Source organism: Myiozetetes cayanensis, unplaced genomic scaffold (assembly GCF_022539395.1).
Source record: "Myiozetetes cayanensis isolate MyiCay16 unplaced genomic scaffold, myiCay2020 scf40, whole genome shotgun sequence".
Classification (NCBI taxonomy): Eukaryota; Metazoa; Chordata; class Aves; order Passeriformes; family Tyrannidae; genus Myiozetetes; species Myiozetetes cayanensis.
The window spans coordinates 1,128,726-1,141,599 of NW_026087632.1; the positions used below are offsets into that span (position 1 = coordinate 1,128,726).

The 12,874-nt window shown below is 43.6% G+C and overlaps 1 protein-coding gene across 7 annotated transcripts in view; it reads right to left on the reverse strand.

The window, feature by feature from the left end:
• Positions 1–12,874, reverse strand: part of FGD3 (FYVE, RhoGEF and PH domain containing 3) — a 93,540-nt gene that overhangs the window by 10,948 nt on the left and 69,718 nt on the right. For all 7 annotated transcript variants that reach the window (XR_007630671.1, XM_050330273.1, XM_050330271.1 and 4 more), the window contains exons 10-15: positions 11,704–11,850; positions 10,972–11,064; positions 10,032–10,111; positions 9,651–9,681; positions 9,087–9,188; positions 5,403–5,465 (exon numbers count right to left, since the gene is read on the reverse strand). Coding sequence is in view for 6 of the 7 variants with exons in the window: in XM_050330273.1 (XP_050186230.1) it covers positions 5,403–5,465; positions 9,087–9,188; positions 9,651–9,681; positions 10,032–10,111; positions 10,972–11,064; positions 11,704–11,850 (516 nt within the window). In the remaining variant the exon portion in view is untranslated. The remainder of the gene's footprint in view (positions 1–5,402; positions 5,466–9,086; positions 9,189–9,650; positions 9,682–10,031; positions 10,112–10,971; positions 11,065–11,703; positions 11,851–12,874) is intronic.

Consider the following 12,874-nt stretch of genomic DNA (forward strand, 5'->3'; position numbering starts at 1 on the left):
GCACTGCTGCATCCAGCATAAACTGGACTTCCCATGCCTGGAGGTGTTTGTCCAAGGCCATGGCTGGACAGGGCTCTGAGCAACCTGGTGGAAGATGTCCCTGGCTCATGGCAGGAGGTTGGAATATGATATTTAGGGTCACTTCCAGCCCAAACCATTCCGTGATTCTGTGATTACCACGCCAACGATGCAGATCACAAAAATACAACTTCACACAGAGCCTCGAGAAGACTCCCTGTTTTGTTTTCTTTTTAAAAATAAATATATTTATCCTCCCTAGTCAAGCTGGCCATGTGCAAGCAGTAGTGCTCCCTGTGGGCAAGACTGGGGCACCCTCAGCCAGGCAGCATCCACACAGAGACCCCTGTGTTGCACCCCATTCCTCCAGCACAGCTCTTTCAAGAGAGAGGTTTGATAACTCTCTTCATCTTTGCTTGGGAGAAACAAACTACTGGGAGAAGAAACATTTCCTTTAAAACAAAGGTATTTTACATGTTTTCTGAAAATGAATCAGGTGAAGATCAGGTCCGTTGTAGGACAGATTCTGGGCTCCTTGACAACCCTCCTTCCCTTTGAGCCGTGCCTGCAGACTAAGCCACGACTCGGGTCCACTTGAGAGAGAACAACTGGCTCAACAAACTTTCCCTTCTTCAGTGCTTTCTTTAGCACAAAGATGTGGCCCGGGGGGGTGGGAGGAAAGACGGCAGCATCTCAATTAGCAGCAAGACAGCAGTAAATGCATCTCAATTAGCGGCGGCTGCCCAGGGATCACCAGGCAGGTGTCACCAGCGCCAGGAAAACCCCGCCATTCACCCCAAGGTCTCACCTCAGTCGTCAGGACTAACCTACAGAAGTCACTAATAGTCATTTTCATTACTAAAGGAAAAAAAAATCGATTTTTAAAGTCTGTCCTGCATTCCCTGCTTACAGAGGAAAGCACGCTGTATTTCAGCAGAGCCCCTCGAACCACCCTGTCTTATAATAATGCCATTACACAACAGAACCACAACTAATTACCTCTAATTGGATTGAATCGTTTCCATTCTTATTATCTTTTCTCTGGCTGCAATAAGCGACGTTTCAAACTTGTGTACGAGCACACAGGATGTCTGGCGACTCAGCTCGGTGCAGGCAGTCACAGGCTCGTTCATTCAGGAAAATCACTCTAACCCCATAAACACGTATTAACTGCTCAGCAAAACAGGACGCCCGCAAATCCAAGTGCTCCCACACTTGGGGCAGGGAGCAGTATTTCACTTTCCTTGTAAAGAACCGGCTACAACCAGCAGGACACCGAATCACACCCAGGGAACAATGCCCAGGATGAGTCATTGGCAAGCCTTTCCTTTCAGGCTCTATCAGACCCCTCTGAGAAAGCCAGGTAATTAGGGCGATTCCAAATGCTTTCCAGAGTAACTTCTTTATTTGTATCCCACCTATTGGCCGAAGTCAGCCATTTCTCACTCTAAAACTAACGTTTTAGAAACATGATTATTCTTCCATTGGGGAGGGAGGGATTGTCCTTAAATTCAGATCAGAGCATTTCCTCACCGGTCAGCCTTATTTTTTCTTGTCTTAAGAGTTCCAATTTGCATGCAGCATAACAGGACTTCTGATTCTTGTATTAACCACAATTACACTGGTGGCAAGAGCATAAATGAGGGCACCATTTAGCCCTGTGAGCTCTGACTGGAAGATAATCTCAACAAATGGTAAACAAAACCGGTTTTTGGCTTTCAATTGATACCTACATGTGCCTACATAAGAAAAATGCTGGAGTTGCTCTACCACGAACTGAATGGGCTGCTTCATGTGGAAATTGGTTAGTTTGGCTTCTACAGGAATATCCATCATCTCCCACATGCATGCTCTATTACACAGGTAAGACTCAAGCTGAATATTTCCTCTAATGGCTCTTCTGTTTGACATCCCTCTCAGTGTGGAACAGTCTGGACAGTGCTCACTTCCAGAAATACCTGACCCATATATTTGAGGAAGAAAGAAAGTAGAGAATGCATTATATTGGGCAAGATTTGTTAGGACAATTCTGCACGAGCTTCTATTTTACACCATTATATTTTAACTTGCACTGTAGCATACAGCAAACACTTAATAATTAATTCAGTAATCCAAAAAGGCCCTGTATAAAGAGCTCTTTAAGTGTTTGATAAATGGCAGCAATATTTCATAATATTTCTCAACATTGTGAGAATACAGTGAGAACACAAGAGTCTGAAACATTGCTATTGCAGCTGTAGAAAAGATAATAAAAATGAAAAAGTCTTTATGGCTTGGCAAACTCCAGTGAGCAAATAGAGAAAAGGAAGACTTTTTCAATGATATGATATTTAACTGCTGACACTGGGAAAGAATTAAAAAGCACTTTGCTTTCCATGCCTTGCTGCACAGGCACTGTGCCCTCCTCCCAGCCAGCGATGGCTCAGCTGACCTGACCACATACTCCTAACACATCATCTGAACAGAGAGGTTTTTGTAGCAAAGAAGGACCTGCATTGCATTTCACATTGTTCATCACAGATAAATTTAACAGTCACTTTGCAACTGTGTCCTTTATTACACAAGCTGCTTTATGTGCTGCTGATGTTTGTTAAAAGGGACGCTAAGACAGAGCTGCCCGAGCTGCAGCTGAAGTATCTTGATACTAATGCCCTTAAATAATTGTCCTATTTCTCATCTTTCACAGCATGCCCAGCTCTGTTTTGAAGCTGACGAGTCTGACAGGAAAAAACCCTCACATAAAACCTGTTCAGAGCCAGGATCTTTCAGACCAGGCTCTTTTGACCACTTTGCTTTTACTGTACACCCGCATTTAACTCTCTAAATCTCGACAGTTTCCTCCAACTTTATAATTTTGGTGGGAAAATAGTATATATCCCAACAACAGGTACAGCTCACATGACTGCAAGGTGAAAGCAAACATCTTCTCATTAGTGAACCACAGGAATCTCTATTTGCTTCTGAAAAGCAGGGAAGAATCACCAAAAAGCCGGAAGGACCAACAAGAAAACCAGTGCAGTCAGGAGACTGCTGTTCCATTATTTATTGCTTGCTATATAGTCACGGGATTAGGCAATCCCACAATGGTTTGGGTTCCTTAAACACCATCTCATTCCACCCCCTGCCATGGGGTTTGCATCTTCCACTGGCCCAGGTTGCTCCAAGCCCCGTCCAACCTGGCCTTGGACATTTCCAGGGATCCAGGGGCAGCCACAGCTTCTCTGGGCAACTCATGCCAGGTATTTCATTCTGTCTGTGCCAGCAGGTAGAAATTCAGCCTCAATGCTGTACGTGCAACATTAAGCACAGTCTGATCAGACTCTTACACGGGCAGACACACGAGCAACAAAAGGGTTTCAATCATTTTCTCTCTCATTATGCTCTCATAATTGCCATTTACAAGTCACATATTTAGGGCCAGCCACAACGGGGCAGAACATCAGCAGGTGCCTCTGGAAACGCTGAACAAATAAATTTATTTTCAATGACACAGTAAATTTCCTACACGGTAACTCGGCAAAGGGGTACCACGATGCCGTGCGCGGGCAGATCATCCTTCCCGCAGTGGGATTTCACTGCCTGGTTGTGCAAACGAGAACGCTGCAGGGAATGCCGGCAGCCTCTCCGGCAGACTCCGGGAAGCAGCTCCCAGTTTTCCTGGCCGCCACTACCACCAAGTGGTTTGTGCGTGAAGCTGCCGGGCACACGGTGGACTTGCTTGTGCTCCCACTGAGCTGTCACTAAAGGGGTATCGACACTAAAAATCCCTATTTTCCGAAGCTGGAACTAACGTCTTTATCCATTGCTCATGCTGGTATCATCAATTTGCAGCATCAATACTGATGCAGTTTTGGTGGTCTTAGCTTTGTCTTTTTTTACCAGCTCCATTTTTATTTCTATCTCAGGAATTAATTTTTATTTTAAATACATGACCTACAGTAATTACTTAATGTGACAAGATAATGCTAGGCAAACCATTGATACAACTATTCATAATCAAGTAAAAAGATATAACTTTTCAATTTAATTGCAGATAAAATTTTCATTTCCCGACGAAACAAGACCACCAGAAAGTTTTACGTGTTTTTTTTGTTTGTTTGTTTGGTTAGATTTTGTCTTTGTTTGTTTGTTTGTTTTTGGGGTTTTGGTGGGTTTTTTTGTTTTCGTTTTTTGTTTTTTAATACTTTCAAACATCTTTTTTATTAAGTAGCTTGCTCACTACAGCATCTGCAACTCAAGGCACAGGGGGCACTAATTGCAAAATTACTACAAATAGAGAAAAAATTGCTCGGGGAAAACAAAGTGGGAACAAAAAGTAACCAGCAAGGAGCACACTGATCGCAAACAGTTATTTTTAATATGCTGTTTTTTATATAGGTCGAGTTGCTGGCTTGTTTAACAGCTTTGCATTGACACTCTGTACACTCTACCAGAAGGTTCCAAGCTTGGCCAGAAGTCTGGAGTAGCTGCTGAGTGGCTTCTTTGTTATTAAAAAGGTCATGCTAAATACCCAACACCCTGTAGCCTGTCTCAGCAGATAAGGGTTTTTTTGGTGGTTGTTGTCTGTTCTTGTTGAGGCTTTTTCAGTAAACTCAGCTGACCCTGAGGCATTTCCTGAAAATCTTTTATTCTGGAAGGCAGAGGTAAGAACTCTAAAATACAGACCTTATTAAGGACTCAAAGCCTCGGGTTTGACTCAGCAGCAGTCCCAGACTGTACTGGCCAAAACGAAAAATACCTTTGAAAGTCTATTTTTGCTTTTGTGGCAGCCAATACCTTACAGGGCAGAGATGTATGAAGGTGCCATCATCTCCTCCTCTGCACTAGCAGAAACACGAAAAGCACACTATGGAAGAACTGTTAATCAAAATTTGGGCCTGGAGATGAAATCCTGAGTCACACAATGTGACAGCAGTAACCAGATGGGTCTCCTGGTCTCTTTTTGCCCTCCTCCCTCCAAGCGCTCCCCTGTCACAGTTTGAACACACACACACAAAACCAAACCAAAAAACTCTAAAAAACCTAAAACCTAAAAAACAAAAAACCTCCAAACAACCCCCCCCACAAGCCCCTCGTAATAAACCCACCAAAAAACAACCCCCCTCCCAAAGCCAGTGCTACAAACTGTGAGAACCAACTTCTCTCCGAACCAGGCTCGGACACACATGCAGCAACAATCTGAGCAGGATTCAAATTCCCTGGTGCTGCAAAAGTAGCTGTGTGACTTAGCCAAGAAGTTAAGGACAGCACAGCTGCAGCCACAGGCAGCAGGATATAAACTCATACATTGAAGTATGATTCTTTTTCCCCCCCCTGCTACAAAAGAAACATAATCCACCTCCCCACCCCTGCTCTGCCTCAAGTATTAGCTTCAAATTACTCACCCCTCCAAATGCACCACCACCATCTGCTCCTGGCATTGATTCCACCGAGCTGGTGCTGGCTATCTGAGGGAAACAGAACGACACAGAACAGTTTCAACACGGACATTCTTCCTAAAATACATTAGACGTCAAAGAAGAAAATAAAACAAAAAATGGGCAAAAGAATTTCGAGAAAAAAGAGGAAACAAAACCAAAAGTTTGCTTTCAGCTCCCCCCCCTCCGTTCTCTTCTGAATGCACTTTAATTCATAGAATCACATCACAGAAACACAGGATGGTTTGGGCTGGAAGGGACCTCAAAGAGCATCTTGTTCCAACCCCCAGCCACGGGCAGGGACCCCTTCCACCAGGCTGGCTGCACATGTTGCACACATGCTCAGCCACCCGCAAACATGGGCTTGGCTCTGACAGGGATGACTCTGCAGATGGCACCCAAATGCCACCTGCCTTTCAGTGCAACCTTGGCCTGCCCCCCACGTGCCACAGAAAGGAGATGCCAGGGTTTGAAGGACACCACCAGAGCCTGCCAGCCAAAGCAGCAAGGGCTTCTGTGCAGGCACTGCATTCTGACAGGAACAAAATGTACTCCATTCAAACACTACTCAGCTAACTTCTTCCTCATGGCAATACATCTCAGTCTCTTCATAAATGCCAAATGGCACCTCTACATATATATTCATGTAGAATTCACAGATAATATTCATATATCTACATGTTTTCAATAGATACAGATGACAAATAACAAGCTCGCTTACATTTAGTACCAAAATCACAGGCTACATCCTAAAAGGAAAGGAAAACCATCTCCTCTGCCATTAATTTACAGGGAGTCTGCTAGTTTACAGGGGGTTCTCAAACTATGAGACTCTTTTATGTTAAATTCTCCTGTTACTCCCACAGATCATTCTTCCTTTGCCAACCAGAGACAACATTTCTTATTTCGAGGTTACCCAAAAGGTCAGTGCATTCTGGCACTCTGGCTTCATTCCACTTGAAAGCAAAAAGGTTTAATCTCTGCTAGTAGAAACAACCTGACCTGTACTGTGAGTAAGCAGCCAAACTTAAGAGCTACTGATCCTGGATTTGAAGGGATCTGAAGAAGAGATTGAAAAAAACCCCAGCAAGTTTAGGGAAAAGAATAAACTTTTCCAGTTGCCTGTTCAGACCCCCATGTCCACTTAAGGTTTATTTGGAATAATACCCTCTAGTCCTACCTGGAAAATATTTCAGAAGGGCTTCTCCCTGTTGTGTTACCATTGCCACTCACAGTGTGTAAGATCTGTGTGAACACAGTTATTGGGATGTTTGTCAAAACTGCCCAGAACTACGGGGAGAGACAGAAACTATGAAGGGAAATAATGATGGTTCAGCACCTAAAAACCATGGTTTAACTAAGAGGATGGGAGAAAAGCAATTTGACTCTTTTTGTACGGGCTTATTAGAACCAGAGGCCAATTTCTAGTAGCTGTTACAGATCCAGCCTGGAATCCATGAGTGCACATCTATTTCCTGACTCACGAGGGCAAAAAAGAAGATTATTGTAATTTTTTTTCCTCTAAAGTAGCTGCCCAATATTCTATAGATGATGAGATATGCATGGTGGATGCTGCCTCCCACAGTGTATTGCACCTAAGAATGCTCTCAGTATTTGTCCAGTTTTCCTTACAGAAATACCTTCAGCTTCTTGTAAAGGACAGCAATTACTGCCACATTTAGCCGTGCCATCAGTTTTCAAAGCTGATTATCTAGAGAAGCTAATCTCCTAAAAATGCAGGTTAGCATTCTGGCATTAAGGAAATGATGGTGCAGGCTGCATCAATATCACTGCCAGGGGTAAGCCAGACCCCTGCTCTGCTTGACTTCTGTGAAGAGCAGAGCACAAACATTGGCTACACCACGATCACAGAAGCAAAATCAAACGGAATTTACAAAGCAAGATAATAATGATGAAGTTGAACAGATGCTGTGTTTTAATTACATAAAAAAGCGTGTGTATTAGTTAGCAAAAGATGTTTTTTCCATCAGAGCATCCTGGCTCTGAAGGCAGCCATGAGATAACTGAAAAAGACAGGCAAGAATTGATTATTTTCTATTTTTTTTCTGAGTGTCTTTAGCTGATGGGTAGTTCAGGAGCAGTAAGCCATGACAGATTCTGAAGATGGCTCCTTGCTGGCTGCTATCAGCAATGGGATTCTAGACCCTGTGGAGGTTTGGGAAGATCTCCACTGTCAGTCTGATAATGCTGGGATGAAAAGACATATCCAGCATCTCTCCTGAGGCTCCTGGGAAATCAGTCAGATAAAAATCCAGATTACTGAGTCACTGAATCAGTCAGTCCTGGGAAAGGAGAGATGCCAAAAATGGTTAGGTATGAAAACAGAAAGTAGAAGGACTAAATCATGCTTCCAAATCTGATTGATCCTAGAAAACAGTTTGAGAAGTTCACTGTTGGTTGGTTGCTTGTTTGTTTGTTTGTAAATTAGCAGGATCTCTTGCTCATCTTCCCATTTGGTGGAAAAATCTGCCTTTTGATGCTTAGGTCATTTGCCTACTTGTTATTAGTCCACATCTCCCACCTTCCATTTTGTTTGCAGTGTGTTTATTTTAATGGTTTGAATTTGTGTTTCTTTTTTTGGTGGCTTTTTTTTTTCCCACTCTTCATTTCTTTAATCATTGGTCAGAAGAACTGATTAGGGCAGGAATTGCTGTGATACATATTTGTGGTGAACATTCTTGGGTCAAATGGAGGTCAATAAAGTGTGTAAAGACCTGGAATTTGGGCTTAATCTATGGGTAGGTAGAGGTATGATTTAGAGGTGTGTTTGGGCATATATTTGGGTATATATAGAGACCAAGACATCAGTCTTGGTCCTCACTTCCTGACCATTTGCTGACAGTGCCATTTGGACCACATCTGTAAACCCGGAGAGTTTAGGAGGGCAGGGGAGGGGGAAGATAAAAAGCTCCTAAAGGTCAATCCCTGCAGATGGACCTCATCTTCCTCTGCTCCAAGATCTACCATGTCTGAAATCATCAAGTCCCAGGCAGCACTGCATGAAATTCCTAATTATTTTGCTCTCCCAGGCCCTCTCCTCTTGAGCTTGTAGCAAATGCCCGTGGCTAAGGCTATCACCATCATTTTCTGGTTGAATGGAGAGACACTGTTATTGTTCTCATGTGAATACTTCCAAAGCAAAACTCCCAGCAAACACAGCACAGAGTGATACATCATGGCTGTAGAGAAACAGTATCAACTTTCAAGGCTGTTTGGCATATTTAGCTGAAGAGTAGTTTTTTCTGAAATATATTTTTTATCTACAAGAAAGAATTTTAAGATCCTTCCTTTTACAGGGCATCAATTTTAAGTCTTTAAAATATTTGAAATACTAACAAAATAACAACAAAGAAATAATCCCAAAACGAGGAGATGGGGAAGAGCAATGGAACAAAATCTTGCAGGCACACAAACAACACTGCAGACACCCAAACACTCCCTAAAATTGAGGAATTACACCTGCTCTGCTAAATGAGCCATCGGTGTGGAGAACATGACTGATGGATCTCTGGCACTGGATTGCCCTGGATAATTTATTCCACACCTGCAGGGCTGAGTAACTGTAGCTGTGCAGGTTTTAACTGGGAGTAAAACTGCTCTGGCAAAGGAGAAGGAAGCCCTGGTACTTACTGAGGAATCAGGAAGATGCTCCTCCTCTTGAGAAAAAGAGCTGTTGAAAGCTCTGAAGGTCTCACTGTTCTGTTTGTGCTTTTCAATTGTGGCTTGAATGACCTGAGACAAAAATTCCAGCAAAGGTGAGAAGCATCACAGAAAAAAAATACTTTCATAGGAAGATGGGTAGGATTATAATTTAAAGAAAAACCTTAGACTTGTATAAATGAAAGGGAAACTTAAAAACCTTGGGTGTTGGTGTTAACTCACAACTGCTTAGGTTAAAAACTAGAACTGCCATCAGACAGGGTCTGTACAGGTCAAACTGCAAGAATACACAAGGTCTGATGCCTCAGTCTCCTCTCTCACTGAGCTTTGAGGACTGCAGGAAAGGGGAGCCCATTTGGAGCTCCCAGGCACTGGACCCTGACTGGGCTCCACATCTCTGCAGGAGCAGCTCCCCCAGACTGGCCCACCCAGCTTCCTTGCACAGCCACGTTCATCCAGAAACCCCAGAAAGGGAATTTTAAATGCTGCCTGCATGGTGACTGCCTCCCCTTATCATTAGTGTTTTGTACTAACCTGAATCCATTCCCTCTTCTCCTCTTCTGTCCTGTTAAAACAAAAGAAAAACAGAGGAAGATTTTAGCTTTGCTATCCACTATTTTATAAACATTATGAAACATCATTGACTGCAGTTATTAGAAAATGTAAAAAATATTTTAATTACTGATACAGTGGGACTTACAAGCACTACCATAAACACTGTAAGCATTCAATAAAGGCAATCAACATAGCACTGCAACACACTTTGGCTTGGATCAACATTCTCTTGCATATCTATGTCACCCATCTCTGCTGCTCCCCTCGTGGTTTAAAGCTTTGCCACACTTGCACAGCCCCTAGATCATCAATTTCTCCATACATATTTAAAAACCTCCAAAGACTGAACAAGCACTGTACCTGGCTTGTAGTTCCAGTGATCTCTTTTTTCCTGTTATGGAAAACGTATGAGCCACGTTCTGCTTGGCAATTTCTTGGACCTGGAAAAAGAACCAGTCAGCTTCCTACTCATTCACCTCGTCTTTCCATCCTTTTCAATGACTGACAAATACTCTTTGAAATGCTTAGTTGAAAGGATCATTCTGAGTATGGAACAGAGGTGGAAAAAGTAAGGGATGGTTTTCATAGTTACTTGTCTTGCTACAAAACTTGTGGATCTGTATCATCAACCAGTCCCCTGCAGCAGCAGGGGAGAAGGTGGTTCCTGTGTCAGCCAACAACAATTCAAGAAACAAACCCAAATTACAGAATGATTAAGGTTGGAAAAGACCTCTAAGATCACCAAGTCCAACGCTCAACCCAGCACCACCACGTTCACCACTGAACCATGTTCTCAAGTGCCACATCCACATGTTTTTTTGAACACTTCCAGGGATGGTGGTTCCACCACTGACCCAGGCAGCCTGTGCCAGGGCTGGACAGCCCTTTCAGTGAAGAAATTTTCCCTAAAATCCAATCGAAACCTTCCCTTGTGCAACTTGAGGCCGTTTCCTCTCATCCCATCACCCGGGAGAAGAGACCAACCCTCACCTGGCTACACCCACCTTTCAGGGAGTTGCAGAGAAGGTCCCCCCTGAGCCTCCTTTACTCCAGCCTGAATCAGACTTGTGCTCCAGACCCTTCCCCAACTTCACTGCCCTTCTCTGGACACACTCTGCCACCTTAAGGTCTTTCTCGTAGTGCAAAAACTGGATTGATCGGAAGTGACCCAAAGCCGGATTTTAGAATTTTATTACATTTTTATATGCACACAGTGTTACGTTTTTGGATACAGCAGGGATCTGAGGCTATCACGTGGAGAAGCATTAAAACAAACAGGGGGAAAAGAAGAGATGCCAACCTGCAGTCCTGCGATGTCCATCTTCTCTCGGACACTGAACTTCTGGCCAATCAGCCTCAGTTTTGGCACGCAGTACAACACCATGCTGTTGAACTGCAACAAGGCAAGAGTTTAACTTAAGGGGTTTGATGCTGGACACAGCCTGCACTGTGACAGTTTAGGCCTCTGGTGTGTTTTGTTCTTAAGAAGAGGTTCAAAGTGAAAGCTGGGCTCAGGGATCATTACTGAAAGCAAAGGGCAGACAGAAACAGGGCAGACAGTCGATTCCTCCTTCTGTCCCTCCCTCTGCATTTGCCTGCCTTGAGAGCACAAGGGCTCTTCTCTCAGTGCCAGCAAGAGCTGACCACCTCCTGCAGCAATGTGGTGTGGCTGGAAACAGCCTCCTCTGGCACTCCACAAAAACTGTGGAAGATGGGAAAGACCCCTTTGGACCTGATAAGGCATCGGTAAAACCACAGCACAGAAGGAGGAAGGAAATCCTCGAGCAAAAGCTGCAAGGGAAAACTGCTGCTCAGAAGGAATAGCTGGGCTCAGCTGGTGAATGCTTTTTGTATCTGAGCTTAGAAAGGTGGGAATGTACCACAGAATCATAGAGAGGTTTGGGTTGCAAGGGACCTTAAAGCTCATCTCATGCCGACCCCCTCCCATGGGCAGGGTCACCTTCCAGGCTGCTCCAAGGCCCCTCCAACCCGAGCACAACTCTGAAAATAAAAGAACAACTAAAACACTCACCAGGAATAAATACCTATCCTGTGCTGTGCCATTCTTTGCTGAAAGCTTCTGAATGTGTCCTTCTTTAATGAGCTCATTGGCTGGGTTAACAATATCCTCTTCACCACCCAGGCGCTCATAGACTTCCAAAAGCTTGTGCATCTTCTCCTGCAAGTACAAAAACCCAGCAATTTAAATTAAAAAATTTATTCCACTGGGTCAGTTGCCCATTGTGTCATCTCTGTGGTAAGTGTAAATAAGTTGGAAAGAAAATATGCCTTTTGCTTCTGCTATAGTTTTGCATTTTCATGAATACCTGTTGCACACCCTTCAGTTCTCTTCCCCACTCTGGATTAGTCAACTCAGGATTGTACCATCTTAATGACATTTTCAGATGAATCTATTTGATATTCAACAATAAAGATGCATAATAGAATCATAAAGGTTGGAATAGATCTCCAAGACCCTCAAATGCAGACATTACCCCTTTGGAACCATTATCTTCGGCAGCAACGATGCTGGGTCCAGTGAAATCAACGGCCAAGTTGGAGGCCAGTACATTCCCAAACAATTTCCAGGTTTTAATTTATTAACCCAGCTTCCACCCTACGTCTCAGACTAAGATTTCTGCCACAGTCTGATCATTTCTCAGCTGTTGAAAGTGTCACCTCTTGTGTTTGCTGCTGATACAGTTGGAGGGAGGTCTCCATCAGGAAGCACGGTCACATTCTGCAGCTCTAAGCTAAGCCTGAAACCTCAGCTGTCTAGGGAATGCTGCAGTCCTACACAGGAGCCTCTGTGGTCAAAAGAACCTCTGAAATAGGCCAGGCCCAAATCCTTAAAATTTAGTTTTCAAGTCCTACAGGAATCCCTGTATCTTGGTCAAATTTTTTTATGAAGGGATTACTATTTCCTTTCCAGCAAAACACTGTTTCTACTTTACATTAAGTCATCCAAATATTAAAGTCCCTCTACACAGTATTCAAATGCATGAAGGTAACACCTCCACCCACTTCATTAAGCAGTACAGAAGCTGTAACAAGTCAAAATAAGAAAGGTTTGTAACCCACACTGCTGAATTACAGCCTTTGGAAAGGTTTAGCTTTCAACCTCAAGCTGGACAGATGTGGTCCAAATGGCACTGTCAGCAAATGGTCAGGAAGTGAGGACCAAGACTGATGGTCTTGGTCTC